Source organism: Phasianus colchicus, chromosome 1 (assembly GCF_987193195.1).
Source record: "Phasianus colchicus chromosome 1, bPhaCol1.hap1.1, whole genome shotgun sequence".
Classification (NCBI taxonomy): domain Eukaryota; kingdom Metazoa; phylum Chordata; class Aves; order Galliformes; family Phasianidae; genus Phasianus; species Phasianus colchicus.
The window spans coordinates 106,169,601-106,193,023 of NC_143436.1; the positions used below are offsets into that span (position 1 = coordinate 106,169,601).

General features: G+C 41.4%; 1 protein-coding gene across 1 annotated transcript; it reads right to left on the reverse strand.

The window, feature by feature from the left end:
* Positions 1-200: 200 nt before the first annotated feature.
* On the reverse strand, positions 201-875 carry LOC116242096 (claudin-8-like). Its single transcript, XM_031612685.2, has one exon. The coding sequence runs from the start codon at positions 873-875 to the stop codon at positions 201-203; it is 675 nt and encodes a 224-aa protein (XP_031468545.1).
* Between the last annotated feature and the right edge of the window lie 22,548 nt (positions 876-23,423).

Sequence of the window (23,423 nt, forward strand, 5' to 3'; positions counted from 1 at the left end):
TTCCCATGTGGTACAACTGTGCCATGCTGCAGCATTACCCCAGCAGAGACCACTGGGGGTTTCTCCAAAATGCAGCAACCACAGCAGCATTTACAGAACTGGAGGCAAAGGCAACTTTCATTGAAATCCATCCAGGCAGATTGAATGCTTAAAAAAAAATGCTCAAAGAAAAGTAAAAACAAGGAAAAGTCTGGAGGCATCTAGACATACTGACTCTTAGAGTAGGCACTTTCGGTGGTCCCGTGCAAGTGTTGGTTGAGCGGCAGGTGGTGAGGAGGGACAGAGTAGTTGTAGCTCCTGGTTTTCTCACAGCAGCGACAAAAACAGCAGAATATGGCTCCCGCAGCCAACAGGCAGAAAGCAGCCACCCAGCCCAAGTAGAGTGCCTCACCAAGCTCCCTTTTCTGTGCCACATTGACCACGGGGTTGTAGAAATCCCTGATGATGGTATTGGCAACCCAGCAGATTGGAACGAGCGCAGTGGTGCCCGAGAGGATGAAGAGGAGCCCAGCTGCCAAGAGGATATAGCCTTTGGTCGGCCAGCCGCTCTGCCGGCACCGCGTACACTTCATTCCAACAGTGGCAACCAGGAAAGCCAGGAAGGAGAGCACTGACCCAGCACACATCAGTCCTCTAGATGCCTGCAGGTCTGGCGAGAGGGCCAGCACGGAGTCGTAGACCTTGCACTGCATCCTGATGTTGGCTTGCCTGATGCAGTGCATCCACAGGCCTTCCCAAATGGTCTCGAACACGATGATGTTGTTCTCGATGAAGGCAGACACCCTCCACTGAGGCATGCCTGTGACTGCAAATGTCCCAATCATGCCGAGGCCACCGAGGAGCAGCCCGGCAATCTGCAACGCACCACTGATCATGTTGCCTTTGCAGGGTGTGCACCTCTCAGCAGGTTTCCTGAGATGGCAAAAAAAAAAAAAAGAAAAAAGAAAGAAACTGTCCAAAAGTAGCTGTCCTTTGTGTGAAGAAAGTTCCAGAGTCAGGCTGGACAGCCTTGAATCAGCTCAAATCTGGCACGCGCTACGAGGGACTTGGCTGCACCTTCGTCGTCTTTATAACTCCCCTGCCACCACTGACTCAAAGAGGCAAACCGAGCAATCAAGTGGAACAGCTTTCCAAAGCAAGAGTCAGGACGGGGTGTGTGTAAACCAGCAGGAGCCACTTAGGATAAACCTTCTGCGATAGGTACATTTGCATTCAAGTTGCTTATTTATAAATTAAAAAAAAAAAAAAAAAAAAAACAGAAAAAAACACTACCCTTAACTCTAGATGTTGTCTGCATGTTTGTCAGAGCCAAGGAAATGGACTCTGCAGGCAGGGGCTGTGTGTGCTGGTGCACTCAGTGAAGTTGTTGCCCTGAAAGTGCAGTAATCTGCTTCTGACCCCAGCTCAGCTCAGGTTCCCGCAGCAGCAGTGGCAGTGGGCCAGGAAGAAAGCGGAGCTGCCTCCCCCACCACTGGCCCCCGCCTGCAAAGTGCTCTTGTTCAGAAGCCTGGAGAGCACTGCGGCAAAAGCATCAGGGAACAAAGCAAATCAAAGGGACAAAGGGACTCTGAGACTGAAAAAGATATCTCCTCAGAGGATAGTCAGAGCTTCAAAACACCACTGACGAGTTAGAAACGAACAGTAAGAGACCTCAGACCTGCTAATACCTGTATACACATATAGCTTTATACATATTTATTGATCTACAGAGTATATGAGGATAGACAAATTTCTGAAGATATCCGCATCCTTCAATAATTGCACAGAGTTGTGATTTAAGCAATGCAGCAAACTCTTTTCCAGTGTAAAAGTGAGTCCAGCATTTATCATAGAACCACAGAATCATCCAGTCTGGAAAAGACCTCTAAGATCACCCAGTCCAACCATCAGCCCACCCCCACCTTGCCACATCCACACCTGAACACCTCCAGGGACGGTGACTGCACCACCTCCCTGGGCAGCCTGTGCCACTGCCTCACTGCTCTTGCTGAGAAGAAATTCTTCCTCATATCCAAACTGAATTACCCCATGATGAGGTTGGGTGCATTGAAAATTACTGGCTCTCCAGACAAAAAGCCATTAGAGATACCAGCATGCAAGTGAACACTTTAGAAAAACCTCATTATAATAATAGTATAAATTAGGTACAATTATGGATAGCAGGTGAGCTGTTCATCCAAGATTTCTTGGGTGACCTATGGACAATCCTGGGAAATTCAGGTGAAGGACTTCCTGAAAGTCAAAGCAAATGAAACTGCAGACAAAAAATCTAGAAAATAATCAGACACACCAATGGATTCTTTCTTCCAAATTCATGTGGCTATGAATGTATGCATGAAATATTCAGCCTGAATGTGCCTTATCACAAATAAATAAATAAATAAATAAATAAATAAATAAATAAATAAATTTTTTAAAAATAGGCATAAACTAGGATTTTTTGTTATAACTAGTACTCCATATGTTAAGACAGAACTAATTTGTTATACTGTAAAAGATCATTGTAGGATGCAATTAGCTATATATTAAAATACTAATTTGCTATTATTTGAACTTTCTTCCCTCTATTTCTTTTCTTGCCATTTTTATATTTTCAAAAGCAGAGTTTACCTAAATGTAAAAAAAAAAAAAAAAGCAGTGCCATGCTAAATATGCTAGCTTTTTGATGGGGAAAGAAAAAAGTCTCACTCACAAGTAATATTTTAAACTTCCTGGGTGTGTTTCTGTGTGTCTGCATAAAAAGTATGGTTTAGAACGCAGGAAATGTAAGAAGTATTCTACAAATCTATCCATATTCATTTTGGATAACACAGCCACCATCCTGCCCAACCTCTGCAGCAGGCTGCTGCTTACAGAGACATGCTGGAAGGACGAAGGCGGGCATCCTCTCCTTCTCATTCTGATCCTTTGAGCCCAGATTTGTAGCCAGGTGATTTTCCATTATACTCTTTTTGCTAAGTTCATCTCTGAAATCAAACTTGCTGTCTCTGTTCCTCTCCTAATGCTTGCTCTGAACAGTGCAGTTTGTCCGATAGCAGCTCCAAAAGCACTTTCGTGGTTGAGAAGGAATAAAGGTGTCTGCTTTTTGGGTTTGCTCCTCCTGATGTTGTGTGTGGGAGTCTGGATCCATGTAACCAAATCACTTGATGCTCTGAGTACTGTAAACTAGTCCTGTCAATACAGACCCTTAAGTGATGAGAATCTGGGTGTGGAACTTTAGGAAAACAGGGTGGAAAGAAATTCATGGACAGTCTGAGCCATAGAATCAAGGAATCATTCAGTTTCAAAGGAGCCTCTGGGTGTCATCAAGTCCATCTCATGCCATGCCCTTCAAAGTCATGAGGACGAGAACGCAGCCAAGATCCATTTCTGTCATCAAAAAAACCCTGTGATTTCCTGGGGGAAGAAAGTGGTTAAATCCAGTTCTCCCAAAGGTGAAACAAGAAGGATTTTCAGGAGGCAATAAATGTATAATATTTTGACACTGCTGAAATGGATTTGGCATATTAAATATATAATAATGTAAAAATCATTGCATGGCTTGGCATCCCCATGGTTGCCATTCAAACAGCAAAGAGAGCCTGTAGCAGAACAAATAAACAAACATTTTAATAACATAGCAGTAAGAAAACACAAATATGAGACAAGCAGCAGCATTGATTCTTCATAAAGACTACTGAGGTTCTAATTTACAGGACATGGAATATAATTAGCTGAGCAAATATAATTTAACCACATTATTGATTAATTTACAAAACCATTAAAGCTCCCATATAAATTCATGACAAGATTTTGTCCGTGCCAAGGATTCAGTATTTGCACACTTAGGATTAAATTTTAGTGCCTTATCTTGCTTAAGACTATTTCCAAAAGGAAATTAGAGGAAATCTTACTGAGCATTATGGATTGATTCTGCTTGTTTACAATTATAGCACAGGGAGGGCGGGCAAGTCAAGTATCTCACTGGTTTTCTTGTATTCAAACATGACATTTCAGTACAGGGAAGTAACAAATATCTGTGGTTAGCTAACAACATTTCACTGCTGGCCACGGGTTCCAATCCACTTTGTTAAGAAACTAATGTATACACATCATTTAACTGTTTTCTTTGGATCTTTCCATTTTCCTTTCTCTCCTCTTCTCTTCTCTTCTCTTCTCTTCTCTTCTCTTCTCTTCTCTTCTCTTCTCTTCTCTTCTCTTCTCTTCTCTTCTCTTCTCTTCTCTTCTCTTCTCTTCTCTTCTCTTCTCTTCTCTTCTCTCCTCTCCTCTCCTCTCCTCTCCTCTCCTCTCCTCTCCTCTCCTCTCCTCTCCTCTCCTCTCCTCTCCTCTCCTCTCCTCTCCTCTCCTCTCCTCTCCTCTCCTCTCCTCTCCTCTCCTCTCCTCTCCTCTCCTCTCCTCTCCTCTCCTCTCCTCTCCTCTCCTCTCCTCTCCTCTCCTCTCCTCTCCTCTCCTCTCCTCTCCTCTCCTCTCCTCTCCTCTCCTCTTCCTCCTCTCCCTCCTCTCCTCCGCTTCCTCTCCTCCTCCTCTTTTCTCTCTTTTCTCTTTCCTTTTTCTCTTCCCTTTTCCCTCTGTGTTAACAAATTAGTACCTGTACAGTGATAACAAGCTGTTCCATTTCTCCTGTGTACTTTCCAGCTCTGTGTTTCCAGATCTGCCCTCCTTCCCTTTCTCCTCTTTGGATTGGGTAATAACTCAGCTGCAGGCACCCACCAACCTGTGTTTTGGTGAATAATGAGAGCCTAAAGCAATTACAGCACTGAGTGGAAAAATAGGTAGGTAACGTTTCAAGATTGAACTTGGTTGGTTTGTCTGTTAGCTGCAAACTAATAGGACGTCACAATCAGGACAGTTCGTTTCTCTGTCTCTTCAACACTTGGTAGCACCTTTGCCAATAAATCCCCTTGTGTGGGAACAAGAAGGGATTTCTCACCTTCCTTACATGTTTTTTCTTATGAACACTCTTTGCACTTTGGAAAGGAGGTGGAGGAAAGAGATAACCCCATGATGAGCTCAGCTACCACTTAGCACCATTTCTCACAGACTTTCTGGGAACCCACTGCTGCCCATGAAGCAGCACAGCCCCTGTGTCCCTGTCATGACCCACTTTCAGGCACTAAAGGTAATAAAATGCACCAAGAAAATGCATTTTAAGCACAATATCCTTCCTTTTCTTGAGAAAATAGCAGGTTTTTAATTCCAGAATCATGAAGTGCTAACAGCAATCACTGATGCTGAGGAGGAGGTGGGAAGAGGGAGAAGTGGTTGCTCAGCACCTCAGAAAATCTCACCCTGCATCAGTAGCAAATTGAAAAGAACCCTGACTATTGATGTTCTTATGGAAAACAGAGAAGTGTTGATGTCAGACTAGTTGTTCAGCATTTACTTTCTTGGAAGGCTATTATTACTGTGTTAGTGAATATGCATGCTCTATGGCTCGCCCTGGGTATACTGTAACCCTGCATTTATTTTTCTCCAATATCTTTTACCTAATGCAGCAGAACATGAAAAGCCAGTTCAGCATATCTACTGCAAGCAGGAACAGTCACATGCGTTCATAATCAGCTTCACTGAAGAGCCACTTCTTTTCAGTTCAAGTAGCTGTTTCTTCTGTGCCATCTCTTGCTGCTAACAAGGGACCATTGTCTAGATAGCAAATGGCACAGTGACAGAAATGCCAAAAGCAATAATCCTTGACTAGTAATGTAACAGCACTGCAGATAATTCTTCTGTGAAATATTTTTGCCTAATATCCCAAATAACTTTACACATTTGGTTCTCTTGCTCCCTACGCTTTAAATCCCATGTATAAAATACATGACAATGTGATGATGTTCCCCCTGGATTAACATGCGGTGCAGAAATTTCAATTTCCCTGCTTTTAACTTCTGTTTGTTTTGTCAAGTGTTAATGCAGAATAATTGCCTAAGTTAGAACTGAGACAGACAGGATTTGGACATACAGGATCCTAAAAAATAGGATTTCAGAAGATATCCAATGGCTAAAAAGCATCAGAGAAAACAACTCCTTACGTTATTTTCTCCACACACCTTTGGAGGCAGATGAAGCCTCTTGGAGATCAAGGTATCTGAAAAAAGAGCTGATCTATTTATGCTGTTGAATCAATAGGAGAAGAGGGAATGGCCTCAAGTTGCATCAGGGAGGTTCAGGTTGGATATTAGGAAGAATTTCTTCTGAGCAAGAGCAAGAGCGGTGAGGTGGTGGCACAGGCTGCCTAGGGAGGTGGTGCAGAGCCATTCTCCCTGAACACCAGGGAGGTGTTCAAGAGCCATGCGGATGTGGCACTGAGGGATATGGGCAGTGGGCATGGTGGAGGTGGGCTGGTGGTTAGGCTGGGTGATCTTAGAGGTCTTTCTACCTTAATGATTCTATGATTCTATTCTATGATCTTTGTAAGAATAAATAGCAGATTATGCTAAGTTAGAGGAAAAGATGGAAAACCAACCATGCAGTCCTGAGAGATGGACCAGGTAAAGGACAGGCTGGTTCTAAGGAGGCTATAAGACATTTCTGTCTACAGATCCTCACAACCGATGCTGAGATTCTCTGCTCCAGGGAAAGGATCGTATCAGGAAGGTAACTTCTTCCTTCACTCTTTGAAACCCATTACCTTTCTGCTGCAAAGTGAGTAGGAACAGAAAGTATTTTGTATGACAGAGCTTTTCTTACATGCAGAAAGAGAAATGATCACAAATATGAAGGCCTGAGTTGAGTACATTTCTTCACTGTGTTAAGAAAAAGTTTAATGATTGATGTGTTTGGAGGAAAATTTACATCTCAGCTTATCCCGTTCAGATGACTACCTTACTCACATTCCCTAGCACCTCCTGCAATTGGCCTACAATTTACTCGTCAGGCCTTCCTTGAAATTAAATGTAACATAAGAGGACTTGATTAAAAGTTTCACGTCTCCAGTCAAAACCTATCATTTGTGGCATTTCTGCTCCCACCCACTTGAAACATCACCACATCACCGTTCAATTTTCTTTTCTAAAAGCTCCCTGGGCTTTTATTTTTAGCATTCCTGACATTCTTGCTGTGAAGGGCTGCCTATTCTGAATCATAAGACTTTCACAAGTATGACATGATATTGCATTAAAGATAAAAACAAGTGGCCAGTGCCTGTCTTCTGTTATATCCCAGGTGCCTCAGTGATAGCAGCAGGATTTCACAGGTGGAAACAAGAAATAAACTTCAGCTTTACCTGCCTACACAGAATCTATATTGAGAGTTTTGCAGAGGAAATGTGCAATGGAGGTAAGAATTGTTTTCAATCTCATTAATCGTGTTTTTAGTGTAATAAGATCATTGCAATGATTGTATATCTTTTAACCAGTTTTTGCCTTTGAAATAAAGTGCCTGACTTTCCTTATAATGAGTTATAGTGGATGAGCAAAAAGAGATCATTGCAGCCTGGTGTGATGTCTGGAAAAAGAATAGATGAAATAGTAACACAATAATTATCCTCCAGCAGACCAAACAAAGCACCACAGTTTCAGTCTTTGCACAGCAGTCCCTGTAACACAATACACGTGGTATGACAGAAGCCAGCAGCTGGCAGGCTTTTGGAGCATTCCCACATATTTTTGAGGCCTGCCCAGCACTGCTGGCACCTCTGTGCCCTCCAGCAGCTGTGCCTGTCCTCGCATCGGCCTGGCTGCCACAGCACTGTCTCACATCCAGGCCTTACCCTGCTTCTGCAGATGCATGGCAGTGCACTGGAGTCAGTAAGCCATTCCCCTCCCTACATAGCCTCCAGTGTGTTTTTGATGGTAGGACTATCAACATAAATATGCAAGCTGTTTTTCAAAGAAAGCCCCTCAAGCCTGCAACAGCACTGCAGAGCATGAAGTCCAATGCTGTACAGGGTGTGCTAGCTGCAAGCTTTCACCTGCCACGTTGCATAAATCATGGTGAAGCTGGGATGAGTGAGACGATGCAGGCACCTGCTGTTGGCAAACATTTTCTGCTCATTGCCTACCCTGGCCAGGATCCTGCCTTGCAGAGGCAGAAAGGACAGAGCTACTGCTTTTACACATGGAAATCCATCACGTATGAAAAAGGAAGGCTAACAACAATTTGTTGTTTATTCTGTGGATACAGCACAATCAGTTGATAGTACAGCTGAGGCATCCAGTCTTAGGTACATTTAGGAGAGTGCAATGAGGGTTGTTTTGAGCACTGGCCCTAGGGAACATGCTTGTACTCTGAATACCCTTCACTTGTGGGTGCAAGTCACCCAAAGGCACTTCCCAGAGTTGAAAGTGATCAAACTTCCTCCTTGTAAACTTTATAATTGCCAGGAGAGAGTCAGAAAAAGACACATAAAGAAGGCATATGTAACTTGAACACTTTTAAAAACAGAAGGACATATCAAAATAATATATAAAGAAGAATTTCAACCTTTTTTCATAGAATTATGGAATCATAGATACAGTTACATAATGGCTTAGGTTGAAAGGGAGCAGTTCTTTATCCATCAAATAATCTTTATTCACCAAATCGTTCTCCCTTATCCGAGTCTTTTCCAGTTTGATTGGGAAGCCATATATACATCCCAGTTTGTTTCTGGATTAAAACTTTCTCCTTTATTGCCAGTTCTCCTTTATCATCAGCTTCCTGCAGATGCATCTGTAAGGACCATCTGTAGAGGCCGGGGGTAGTCCACATTTGCTCAGACCAGGCTTCCCCATGCAGAACCCCACTGATGCCCACAGGAGATCTTAGCAGCAGCACCAGCACACCTGTGATGCTAAAACACATCAAGATCAAGGCAAAGTATACCAGCTACAGTGTTATTCACAGATCAATATCCTATTAAATTACTTGGGGTGCTGCACTATAAATCTTTACAAATATTCCAAGAAATACCTACATGACTAAATGGAACAGCTTCTTGATGAAACAGATGAGTGGAGGAAAAAAAAAAAAGAAAGAACTTTCTTGACAGTTCAGTATTATTCATAATATTTGAGCAAAAGTGCAAGAAGTTGTTTAAAGAATGTTTTAGCCAGACAGTGCTCATCGTTTCCAATACAAAGCTGTTTGCTCAACAAAAGGCCTAAAAGCATAAAGAAAAGATGCAAGATACAGTTTTGGACTAGCAAAACATCCTAAAATTAGGACAGGGAAGAGAAGGAAAAGACAACAAACTGGAAAGAGTGAAGTATGCTGAATTGTTTGTTTTCTCACTTGAATCAAGGTTTGGAAATTGTGACTGCTCTAAAGCCCTGGCTTCTGGCAAATGCATCTCCTTGGGTTCTCATTTTTACCTGTCCAAAATCCTTTCTCTTTCTGATACAAATCCAAACTGTCACTCAGCTTCAGTACACAACTCTAGCCTTTATATCCCACGTATGCACGCTGACTGCTTTCCATCTCCCCCATTCCCTGATACAGCCATTCTCCGAGGTGAGAGTCTGTGCTCAAATTTTTCTCCATTTCTTCTTAGTGCAAAATCTATTAAGAGCATCTTAGCAATGCAAAATGCATCTGTAGATTTGGTGATAGATTTTATATTTGTTTGCAGCCCTCCCAGCTGTGCCTTTTTGATGACCACCTTCTCCTAGATTTGTGCTAAAAGCTATTGCAGTGGACTCGTGTTTGAATTTGGCCTATTAAATTGTAAACCATCAGCTGGCACATCTTCAGCTGGCACGCTGCACTATTACTTTCATGAAAGTACTGAACAAAAACATTTTTCAGTGATACAGAAATCATCCTGAAACATTACCCATGCTATGACATAATACATCCTCATATAAGTTAAACATATTCTCATTGGGAAAATGTTCAGTTTTCCCAAGCATTTCTTTGTTTGGCTCTATGACCTGTTCTGTTGGAGTGTGAGATTGGGACACACAAAAGGAAAGCAAGAAAAGCTGGGTGCAATTCTTCCAAGGACAGTATATTTTAGTCCAAACAGAGTTTGGCTTTTAACAGCAACATATGCTGCAGCAAATGTTCCTTTCTGTAGATGTTATTCATTATCCGATGAAATTTCCAAATGAAATATTTTAGCAATGACCGAAATTCTAAATACTTAATTTAGAAATCTGATCAATGAAAGTAAGTTAGAAAAATAATTTGTTAAATAAAAACCAACAAGTTTCTCCGTATCATCTATTCAAAAGCAAAAGTCAAACAAACAAAAAAAAAAAAAAAAAAAAACAACCTGTTTCTGCATACTGAAAATGATTATTTAATTGAAAATAATATGAAAATTCCTATGAAAAACAAAAAAAAATCAAAGGGAAACTTAAAAATGTATATTACTTCATGTATTTCCCCAAAGTCTTTTTTCATAGAGGTTAGAAAAAATATACTGTGTCCCAAATACTGTATTCCCTCCCTTCACACATGCACATACTTTTTGTTCTTTAGAAATGTAGAGTGTACAAGCTGTTATCTCTTGGTTACATCTGTTACAGGAAAAGGAAAGCAATGACACAGTGCCACAGCCTTGGGTAGCAGAAGCAGAAGCAGCCTTGGGAATTGGGCCTGAAACTACAGACCATTTACATAATACTGAGCCTCATGCATGTGTATGCATCTCCTAGGTTGTAAGAAGAAGAAAATTCAGCATTTACCTATGCCATACTTCTAGCACAGGACTGTGAAGAAGTCACAAACAGAACCTGTGCTTGGTTTCAGCCACCTCAAGCCACTGCAGTCCCTGAGCATTCATTCACTCATAGCTTTGCAGATGCCCAGTGAGCTGCTTCAGCCCCAGAGAAGTGATGTACAGGCATTCACACTAGCATAGAGAGTGAAGGGCTTAATACACCCCAAACCAGCATAATTTCAATAGAAGAACGTATATTAATAGGAGTCCTAGTATCACAGAACAGTTTGGGTTGGAAGAGACCTCAAAGTCCACACAGCCCCAACCCACTGCCATGGGCAGGACTGTCCCCCATCAGCTCAGGCTGCCCAGGGCCCCATCCAATTGAGTGCCTCCAGGGATGGGGCTCCTACAACTAATCAAAACAGAAAAATGCACTTTATGGAAAAAAAAAAATCCCTTGAATACATAGTCCAGCAATATTTAAATGATAGCACCCTGTCTAGCTTTTTCATACCTTTCTCATCGCTGAAGTTTCTGATCTTCTCCCAGTTTATGGCTCTAGTGTTATGCACACAGCAATGAAGCATGACAATACCTAACACTTGTTAACAGCCCTCATCAGCTTGTAAGCATGTAACACTTACTAATTAATCCTGGTGATACTCATCAGCTGTAGGTTGTTAAGTACAGTATGGTTATCTTTGTGCAGTGACAAGAAGACAGTAATGTGGTTACAGCTCTCCAGTGATCAGAAAATATATGTGGATCGTGCCTCAGAATTTCAATATTCTGTTGTATTATGGATATCATCCATTCTAGGATGGAAAAAACTCTTTTCTTCTGTGCTTCCCTGAAATACCTGCACTGTCAGCATTTCCAGCTCATTTTCCCTTTCCGTTAATTCATCAGCAATTTAGAAACCATTAGGATATCAAACTTGCTTCCTGACTGCCTGCTCTATGAACACATTGGTGAAACAGACTTTCAAGCATGTGCACAGGGTAGGGTGCAGGGCCCTGATACTTTGCAATTCCTGCTAACCTAGGTTCAAAATGTCAGTGTTGATTCTAGATGAGTCAGTTACTGTAGTTCCTTCTTGAAGGACCTGGGCATGGGGTGCACATGAAGGGCAGGACTGCACATCTGTAGGCAACAGCTAGCATCTCCTAGGAACACTAATAGGCCAAAAGGGCTGCAGCAAGTCAGCCAGTACATATGCAATGTTATCTGCTGGGACATGCACTGCACAATAGCCAGGCTCATCCTGAATAAGACACTCAAGTGCAAGCACAGAGGAAGCTGAACCATTCTGGGCAGGCTCAGAACTATCACTTGGTTTTTGCCTCTCTGAACAAAAGTATTGGTGGAATTTGATTTTTTGTTTGTTTGTTTTCTTGTTTTTGTTGCTTTGGATTTTGAGGGATAAAGGGGAGAAAAAAAAAAATCTTAGGAATCATGCTGAAATATCTCCACATTTGGAATGTTTCCCCTGTTTGTTGCAAAAATTCCAGCAGATTCAGAACAATTCAGGGTTACATGTTGGACCATTTGGAGAAGTCAATATTTAAAAGAGCTAAAAGTCTTTACTTTTATCTAAAACAGAATAGTGTTTCCTTACGATCCCAAAGATAGGAGGCTCAAAAGCATGTCTGCAGCAGTGATTTAAAGCAACCTTTTGACTTTGCTCTGAAAGAGCCCGGACAGGCTCCTGCAGTCACTTACAGCTGTTCCTGGCATCCTGCTGTGGCGCAAGCTTCCCCTACCAAGAGACAGGAGGCTAGCTGGTGCATGGAAGGACAGCACTGAGCAGCCTCTGCCAAGCAAGGGCGAGGGTGAGATGAAGGGCAGAACTGAAAGGAAAGCCCTGGGGAGTGAGCTGCCTGATCCTTCTACTTCAGCAGCTCCTTCCAGCTCTGAGACTCGGCATCATTTTGTCACCAAGAGGGATGTGACCATTCCATCATTGGTGGCCAACATAGATCTGACGAGATCTGTCTTCCAGACAAAATATCCAACACTTTTCCCTGCACAGCCAGGCAGCAACAGCAGTGCTGGGCTGTGGGTTTCCCTACTGATGTCCCTTCCCTTTGCCTGGGTGCATAGCAGGTTAGCACACATAACCTGGAGGTTAGTCAGCTAAAGGCCATACTAGTTTGGCTGAGCTGATAGGACTTGCAAACCAGAATCATGGAATCATTTAGGTTGGTAAAGACCTTCAAGATCATCAAGTCCACTTAACACTAAAATAAACCATATCCCTGAGTGCCATAATCACATATCTCTTAAATACATCCAGGGGTGGTGGCTCTACCACTTCCCTGGGCAGCTCCTTCCAATGCTTGACCAACCTCTTCATGAAAAAATTCTTCCTAAGACCCAGTCTAAACCTCCTCTCGTGCAACATGAGGCCTTTTCTTCATGTCCTATCACTTGAGACCTGTCACCTGAGAAAAGAGACCAACCCCCACCTCGCTACAATCTCCTTTCAGGTGGCTATGGAGAGTGATGAGGTCTTGCCGCAAGCTTCCTCTTCTTCAGACTGAACAACCCCAGTTCCTTCAGTTACTCTTCATGTATCTTATTTTCTAGTCCTTTCACAAGCTTTGTTGTTCTTTTCACAGGAGTTAGGGGCCAGGTAAATCGAAGTGCTGCTGCAGTGAGCTGCTTCACCAGCTTAAGGCCATCCAATTGTTAGGTTCAGACAAAGCAGAGGAAGTCCAGTTTAGAACACAACTAAATACTTCTATGACCATTGAACTACACTGAGTACTGATGTCTGATAGGTTAAACAAGACTTCTGAGTCAAATTTTTGAATCTGTTCTAGATGATTGGCTCTACAATCTCTACTAAGTGTGCCCATTCATAACGTATATTATATATACATATATATATACACACAAACATTTAATAAAGATAAATCTAGTATCAGTTATCTTGGGCTATTGCAGGATGTTTTACTGCAGCTATAAAAATTACTGTTAGCTTTTAAATTGGACCATCAGCTCAGTATATTACAAATAACAGCTCCTATGCCTTGAAATGTTATATCTTAAATATTACAGCAATTTACTATCGAATAAAAATGATAAGGTTACTTCTTCTGGCAACACTGACTAACAAATTTCATACAAATTATTTAAAAGTGCTGCTCCAGACATCACATTTTTTAAACAGATAAGAAAGAATTAGATACCTTTTGACCACAAAACCTTTCACAGAACAAATAGTCTTGGCTTCCATTCAAAAATTAAAGATCAAATATGTAATAGCTTAAAAAGTACCCAAAACCTGCCTGTTTCCAGTAGCATGGAAGGCAACATCTCATTTCCTTGTTTTTGGATTTCTACAATAAATGTTTGATATACAAGTTTGCCCACTATAGGAAAGAAGTGTTCTGTTAAGACATTCGTCTTGTTAAAAAACAAGCCAGTCAGAATTCTTTGTAATGGTACCTCCTGCAGCACTATCCTCATTAAGTGGTAGGCACCATGTATAAAGATAAGGAGACTGAAAACACAAATGTGATATAGACAGATGAAGGGGGATGAGAAATATAGGGAAGAATTCAGTGTGAAAACAAGTACACCATTTTAGCTAATCTCCTCTCTTCCATCCTCTTCAGCATCCCAAATAATCCTTATCTAAATATTTTATTCTGAAACTATGTTGTCTCTTATCTTCTTACACCATGGGTTTGTATTTGATCTTAATCTTCTTCTGTTTATTTTGTACCAGCCTCTGGCCTTTTCACATTCAAGGATTTTCTTTCAGCAGAAATTTCCCATTAGAGTAGAAAAAGTATGACTACATCTGTGGGTAAATAAGCACATAGGATCTAATGATAAATGTGGAAAAAAGATATGACCATCTTTGCATGAATACATTTTCCTAGAACTTAAAGATAAGCCACATAATTTCTTTTCATGATCTTTCTTTTATAACGGTATCTTCTACAGGATGAAAGCATGCTGAAGGCACTGCACTGAAATTACACCAATCCGCAATATTGCAACACATCAGAACTCCAACCTCATGTCTCAGTAGTGCGCCTCCAGCTCCCATAAACAGCTCTGCAGTTCTTTGGAGGAAACATTTACTTTACAATTTTACCACAAACCAGAAAGGCAACATCAGCTATAGTGCTGCAAAATTATTCCCCACTCACAAAAGCAGCTGTGAAAGAACATTATCATTACAGAACTCAAACATACTTCTTTTTTTTCTGGTTACAAATTCTCATTTAAGATTGTCTATGAATATTAATTCTCATCCTCCCAAAATACCGTAGAATGCGCATTCAGTCATGAATTCCTCATAAGATAATCAAGATTTCATATTTTCTATTGCCACTTGAGCTTCTTCTGGTAGACAAGGAGCACCTTGTCGAAGCCGGAGTTTGAACCTGATAGTAATTCAACTTTGTGCCTTTCAGGGCAAAACTAGAAATCTGGCCCTCATAGTTTGCCCTCCCTGCAGTAAGCCAATACAGCCTGCATACAAAATCAGCATTTATTTTCCTCACATATTTCAGAGCAGGGAGTGGGATAAATGAATATAAGCTTTAAAAAAAAAAAAAAAAAAGAGCCTTTCTTAATCAAATGCATATGTACTCTGATCTTATCAACAACATTCAAAAAACACTGAACCCGGAATTTGTCTCCACTGCCACAAAGGTGGAACCATGGAGCACGTAGGGGAAGTCAGTGGTATGATCAACTTGGCTGCCACAGGCAACAACAGAAATAATGCAAGGACAGACTTCAGAACAGGATGTGTAAGGACCTCGAATTCTGTCTGAACTACTGACAGGTCATTCCTGCCATTGGTTTTAGTGAGCAAAAATTGGGTTGTGCTCTAGTGCTGTAATCACATTTCTATTTGTGTAGATATGACAATTCTAGTGCAGAGTTATCAACAAAAGCTGTGCAAAATATTTACTATTTACAAGGAGTGATGAGTCCTCAGGCTTATGTTTCCAAGAACTTGGTTTACTGGCTTCATAATTATAACACAAATCTTAGGCACCCTCAAACCATGCAAAACTTTTCTATATAACAAATGGAGACATTGGGGTCAGGCATAGCTGAGAGAAAAGAACAAAATCTGCTATAATGAACTCAGTCTGGATATTTATTAATTTTCTTCTTGTTAAACACCCAAACAAACCCACACAGAATGTTTGCTTCCAACCAATGCAGACCACAGGGTTTAATTAGCCGAAAGCTCCACAAATTGAGCCCTGCTGAGTTTGCTGTGCTGTTTTTCATCCAGGTTTTAAAGGAGACAAAAACAGCCACAGAATATCTCTTTGTTTCCTGCATCAAAATGAAATGGTGAACACCCAAATTAAGGTGATAATATCATCTTCTTTTTTTTTTTCTTTAAATGCAATGAAAACTGCTGCTGTTTTACTGGGGTCTCTTTGAACTGCTGAAGCCCTGCGTTCCTGGAGAGAGACACAGACACCACTAACATGGAAGTAAGCATTGGGAACAGTCAAGGTGACATGGTGCATTCCATTCTTAAGACTTCTGTGGTTGTTTTTCTATAAATAAGTAATATGTTGGCAAGCGTGAATAACATTTATCTTTGTTTTCTTTTCTTGTATGAAAAATGAATATGAAAGTCTCAAAAATAGAGAAGCTGCATGGATAGTCTGCTTTAATAAGCGGATTTTCATCTTGACAAATGTGGCTTGTAGGACTTAACATCTCTTCTTTAGATTTAATAGCATAGTTATATTTACCAGTTTGTGTTTAAAAGATGGCTGCTTACTGGTTCATGGCAGGAGTGCTATACTGATTTCCTATGAATATGATGAAATCTTGCGCCCTTGTCTGGCAGAGAAAAGAATCAACTACACGGCAGTGCTCTTCCTGAAGTCAGTCTGTGCAGGAGAGCCTACATTCAGGAATTGCTCCTTTTGCTAATCTTTCCTTTCTAAAATGGCCTCAAGTTGCTCTGAATCATCCTCTGCAGTCCTGGTTGCTTTTTCCTCTGTCATTCCCAAGTGCTTGTTGAAGCCCTGAGTGAAACGGCTGCTGCTTTTGGAAAGCTTTCTGGAAGCTATCCTTTCCCAGGAAGAAAGAAGAATCTGTAAGTCTGTCCCAAAAGAGTCGTGCTGTTTGTTTACTTGTTTTGGCTTCTCCTGGTTTGGTTCCTTGGGGAAATGCCCTGCAGGGAGTCCAGCTGTCTTCTGATTATAATAGTACTGGCAGTGCTTCTTGTTTCTCAATGCACTACTTATCTTCCTTCTACTGCACTGGAGAGCATCACCTACCTCCTAGTTTGTTCTGCACAGGGGTTCAGCAAGTGAAAGAGAAATGTCTACCTGTGCTCTAAAAGGGCTGCACTTGGAACTCGCTCCCACAGAGCCCAAAGCTCAAGTGGCTTGGCAATGAGCATCTCTTATTGCCATCACCACTATATAACTCTGTGTACTTACTACACGTTTCTGTAATGATCATTTGTTATGTTTTGTCTTTCAAGTAGCCTTGACTTCATAGTAACTATTTTAGCTCACCCGAAGATCAGAATGAATCATTTACAAAGCTAAGGTAAGAACAGCAGAGTCCCAGGATTTCAGCCCAGGGGTATAACCTCCCTAAGTGATCTCTGAGTAAAAGATTTTTAGGTTAGTCTCCATCCATGTATTCCACAATTTTTATCAAAGACTCTCATGGAAGGTTGGTGCATGACTATGGCACTACATCATGCTAGCTTGTGTTAAAAGGTTTGCTTCAGCAAAATCCTTGAATTTGTATTGATTTAATTTTAGTGTAACATAATGGAAAATAGGTACATAATTGCTGATGTTCTGGTTAGTACTGTGAATTTTTTAATAAAAGCCATTTTGATGAACTAGTGCCAGGAACAAACTATCCATTATTTCAGACTGTCTCTGGTGCTTTGCATTTTGAGCTCTCATAGATACCTGTGCCAACTACATGTCAGTTCCGTTCTGTCATCATTTCTCACCTATTCTGCATAAAAGCCAGCAGCCAGACCAGGGAACAGCAAGAAAGAGCAGCCCCTTTGAAAGCAGCCTCCCTGCCTGTTCCTGCCAGTCATAGAATCATAGAATCATAAGGCTGGAAAAGACCTCTAAGCTTATCTAGTCCAACCACCAGCCCACCCCCACCATGCCCACTGCCCACATCCCTCAGTGCCACATCCACACGGCTCCTGAACACCTCCAGGGACGGTGACTGCACCACCTCCCTGGGCAGCCTGGGCCACTGCCTCACTGCTCTTGATCAGAAGAAATTCTTCCTCATATCTAACCTGAACCAGTCCTTGATGACTGAGGCTTACACAGGCCTTGGAGACAAGGAGAAGTGAGATAGTCCCTTCTCCAGCTTCATCCTACAGCTGCGGGACCAGCAGCACTGGAGACAGCAGAGGAGTTTCTGTCCCCATCTTGATATTGATATCTTTGGAGAGATATTTCACTCTCCAAAGAACTTTAACAAAAGCCCAACAGAATGTGCCAACTTGTGTCCACCCATGAGCATCCACCAAAAGTCATAGCAGGATGGGGAGGACACCAGGACTCCACACATCAGCAGATTTTCTTTTAGACTACAAGCACTGAGACTATGAACAAGAAAACACCTCCCTACAGAGCAGCACAGGGGCATGCACATGGCCATACGACACACACCATTGTGCTTGAAACACTGCCTACAAGGCTGCCAGGAGAGGTTGTCTTGCTAGGAGCAGTTGTGGGGGTGGAATAAAGCTGTATGCACTGGTAAGTTAAGAACAGCTCCAGGCCTAATGATTGTTTTAGCGGTGACCTGGAGATGACACAAACCCAGGAAAAGAATGCTGTTTGTGCTCATTGGTTTATTACCACCCATTGTCTGGAATAAAGCAAGTCAAAAGATTGTTAAACCCTGCTGTGGTCTCAGGTACTAAATCTGCCAAACAAATAATTCCATTGCTTCTTGTTAACATATCCCAGAAATGTGAAACAAAAGGTACAAGCGATGTGTTGCTCCCCTCTCTGATTCTAAATGCAGTTTTTCAGACAAGATGTCTCTGAGCACAAATTCATTACAAAGCAGCTACAATGGAAAGGCGAGATGAAATAAAAACTCCACATCTCTCTGGGGAAGTACAATCCATTTCTAACATTTTTCTGCTTTTGTGTAGACAGCCATCATTGGACGGTAAGCAGACACAACTGAACGATGTGCTATTGCCAAGCTGTGGTTAAAAGAAAGGCTGATGTGAGATTGTACTATTCTTCAGTTTACAGTGCAAGAGGGGAAAAGAACGACAGCAGTCCAAGGCACAGAGGCAGGAGGAATTACCTTCAGTTGTATAAAAGATGGACAATTGCCTCTCTGCATTATGGAAAGATCCAGATTAAATATAATAATTTGCACAGAATGGAAATGGGTGTTTCTTTCATACCAAATAGCAATTACCAAGGCTTTAGAAGCTAATGTGAGTTTGTAATGAATAGGAAACCAAGGAGCAGGTATACAGGGTGCAATTTAATCATCCCAAGGATATAAGGGGCCATGGTCAGCTCCAGTCAGCATGGTGGTATGAAAACCACATGTATTAAAATATCAATAAAGGGAACAATGCAGCCATTCATAGTGTGGGCTGAGTTAGTCACTATGTATTTCTCCAGTCTGAGTGGGACTACCAAACCAAAAGTTATTCATTCCACCCACCCAGGAAGCAAAAATTAAAAGAAGTGCATTTTTCCTGCACTTCCAGTGGTGTGCCTGCAAGTTCTCCATAAGGATGGTAGTTACTCAGAAATGCCCAATCCTCAGGGACCATAGTGAGGAGAGGGATCACATCCAACATGGCTGCTCTATGCTATAGGTTTACAAGGTGGAAAAAATTAGAAATGCTGGGGTTCCTAGAGCAAGGACAGGAAAGTGATATTGAGGGAAAGAAATGCTTGGGAGAAAGGGAGGAGAGAATTAAATCTTCAGAGGAAGATCAAAAAGACAAAGGAAGCAGCAAAAATAAGAGTCCCACAGAGAAGTAAAGGAAGAATGGCACTCTAAAATGTTCCAAACAGTGCAAGTCTTGCTCTGAGATCTTGGACTCACTCCATCTGTCTCTTAGTATTGATCAGTTACATATCATCTTCACACACCTGCAGAAACATTCATCCTAATACCAGTCATCTGAGGTAGATTTGTAGTGCTATAGTTCTCACCTACAACTAGGGCAGCAGAAAAAATGAGAAATGAGCCTGGGCAGAAGGTCTTCAAGCGTGTCTTAAGCAAGGTGTCAAGTGGTGTTTTAATTCATGCTAGTCAATGCCAGCGGGATTTCTGCACCCTATCTCCCAACTTGAACACTCCTTACCTTCTCCTCCATCATACCATCATTGACTGATGTATAGACTGAAATCGCATTTAATAGCTGAGGAGGAAGGATCAGACTTTTTAATATACAGGTAAAGGGAGAATTAATGAAGAAGTATCAGTCGGCTGAGGGAAAGCACCGAAGTGGAAAGAGGACAGGGGAATACAGCTGAGGATTGTGCTCACTGCCAGCCAGGGGTATGAGACACCGGGTGATAGTATGCATGGAAAGGGAAAACTGGGAGACAATCCCAAGCCACAAGGGAACCACTTTGCCACTTAAGGCCCACCCACATGTGGTTACTGATGCTGATTGAATTCTCTGCTCACAGCTGATACGTGGGCAGCAGTGGAACTCGCACATTCATCCAAATATTTAGTTGAATTTCTCCCCAAGTGCTTTTAATATCTAATCGCTTTCATTGTGAGCAGATTTGATTTTCTTTTAGTATCACCAGCTGCTCCGCACACAAAAGCAGTTGGCTGTGAACTTTAAAGTTTAACACTGATTTCCACTGCAATTTCATACTGGGATTCCTATAGGAGAAGGAAGAGAAAGGAAAGCAGCTCACTGGGGACACATTTGTCTGCCCTGAAAAGGTGCTCTTCAGCTACACTACATTCTTCTGCATATATAAATACAAGCATAATCCACCAGACCACAGGTTCACCTAGGCAACTCCTATTTCCAAAGTAGCCAGGGGCAGATATCAACTGTGTAATGGTGTACCAAGTAACATTTTTCCTCCTAAAATTCCAAGTCACTCTTGAGTAATATTCAGCTTAGAGTCTTTCTAGTATTTTTTTTATTTAATTGCTCTCAGTGGATTTTGCTCCCAATAATTTGTCCAATAACACTGTAAGCCAAAGTAACCAGCTATACTACATAGCTCAAGATTTCCACACCTGTACTGTGCCCTGTGTAAAGGACTGTCTCCTGCAATGAGCTACATGGATGGCTGTGGCTGTCTCATTTGACCTGTCCTAGTCTTTTAGTGGAAGAGCCAGCAAGCAGCCATTCCCTGTTTGCTCTCTCCTTGTCACTAGTGATGTAACACACTTCTCTCATATTCCTTTGTTGTCATTCCTTTCGCAACCTGGAGAATCATTGCTTGAACAGAAGCCATTCTGTCCACCCAATTATTCTTGTTGTCCTCCTTGGTATATTTTCTATGCCATCTGCATCCTCTCTGAACTGAGAGGACCAGGTGCAAACACATATTTAGGACACAGGCACAGCATGATGCCTGCACACTGCATTCTCTTTTGATCTTTATGCTTTTCCTAACAGCTCCTAATTTTCAGTCTGCTTGTGTGATCAATAACAAGCACTGTGATAGTGTTTTCATGCAACAAATTATTAGAAACCTAAGAGCCCGTTCCTGTGAGGCAGCAATCACCTTCAAGGACATCATTTTGTATGTGAAATTTGTTATGTTAAATTTGTATTGTTTTTCCCATGTGCACAATTTCATGTTTCCTGACAATGAATTTCACTGACCACTTCATCATCCCATCATTTATTCTCATAATGCCCTTCTGTAGTTCTCACAGTCAGCCTTGCATTTGCCCTGAATAACTTAGTATGATCAGTGAATATGGTCAGTGCATTTTTTCCATTTTCAGATCATTATGAACATGTTGAACAGCATGAGCTCCACACACAAATTCCTGCAGGACTCTACTCATGACCTTCTACCACTGTGAAAGCTCACCATTCATTTTTGCCTTGTGTTTCCTTTTAATTATCCATGCAAAGACCTTCCTCTTTCCCCAAGGCTGCTAGCTGCTACAGCAGCTGATGGTGAGGGACCTTGTAAAAAGGACCTCAAAAAGAAATAGATTAAATGAATCACCCTTAACTACATGCTTGTGGATTCTCTCAGCATGTTAAAAAGTGTGTAAGGAGATAGGATTTTTTAGTTTTCTGGATGTGAATCCACATCCCAAGGCAGTGGAATTTCTAGCCATTTCACCAAATATCAAAAGCAAAGTTCTCCCCAACCTCACACGTGCTGCTTTACAGCTGCATAATTCTGCAACCACAGAACGACTCCCTGATCTGCTTCACAATTTATGCTGGCCTAGGCACTTCCAAAGAGCTGATTTCATATGAAAGAGAGAATAAACTATAAAATAACTGGGAACAGATGTCATAACCTGCAAACACAGTTTTATACCAATGTTGATATTTGATATTTCTATTTAAATTTGACATTCCCATTTGGCAAAACATTATGTCTTTGTAGCAATGTATACATCTATATACCACAACCTTCTCAGTGTGCTCAGAGTGGTTTATAATTTTTTTAAAATAACTGATTATTTACATTAGTTAAGGCAAGTTCTTATAAAGGCTGTGTTCACGCATGTAGATGTTGAGCAACCTCGTCTAGCAGGAGGTTGGAAGGCAGGAGGAAGGCAGGTGGGTTGGAACTAGATGATCTCTAAGGTCCCTTCCAACCCAAACCATTCTATGATTCCATGATTCTATTTTAATCAGCTATTTTTTTAATATCCAACTCTGGGTAAATCAGAAGGAATGCGTCAGTTCTTTAAGTGCATAGGGAGAGGATTTGAATATCATCATTCTGAGTATTTTCAGGCCAGCAGCTCTTAGATGATAAGACCCAGCCTCTACCCATTACATAAAGAGAAGAAAGCAAGCATTTCTGCTTTTTATAATACCAACTTGTTACCACATTGTGAACCAGGCATTGACCTGAACTATCTGAATAAACTAAAATGGAGAAATAATCCCCTTACTGTCTGAAAAGACTACTCTCGTCAGCATTCATTTGGCACCTGAGTGAATGCTGCTGGTCCATAAGCATCCATCATTTCAGCAGCCTGGCTTTTGTTTAACATGCTGGCATCAAAAATGTGCTGCTTTGTAATATCCTGTAATCTAAGCAAATATTCTGAAATAAATACAAGAGTATTTCTTAAACTTTACCTTGCCATGATTTTAAATTGTTTCTCAAATAAAGAATCATAATTAAATTTGAGGAATTAGTTCTTGCAGAAGGCATCACATTATATCCACTGTGAAATCTCTAATATCCCATGCTCTGTAATTAAAAAGTGTGGGGAACGTTTCAGGGGCAAGAAAAACATTGCAAAGAAAGAGATATATTTTAAAAGCTTTTAAATTAATCCGTAGAAGAGCAGCCACCTCTGCTGCCACAACAGTATTGTCATCTCAGATTGTGCAGAACAGGGCTGAAAATATTGCAGATAATATGATGGGAGTAAACAAAATGCCTCCTACACTCCACAGAAGCCTCTTGGCAGCATGTCCAACCTGGGTTACTTTAAATGGAGCTGGGAAAGATGCTGGCCAGTCAGCAGAGGTGATGACTGCACACAGAGCTCTCCCAGAGAAGTATAACAATACTCTGTCCCTTACGGTCCTCCACTGCTGTATTCAAATATTTTATCTCTTTCCAGCACTCCGGATTATGTATTAGGGAAAGGAAGGAAGGATCTGGAAGAT

Excerpts from the sequence above, each read along its gene's own strand:
- LOC116242096 (XM_031612685.2), bottom strand. The coding sequence starts at position 875 with ATGATCAGTGGTGCGTTGCAGATTGCCGGGCTGCTCCTCGGTGGCCTC.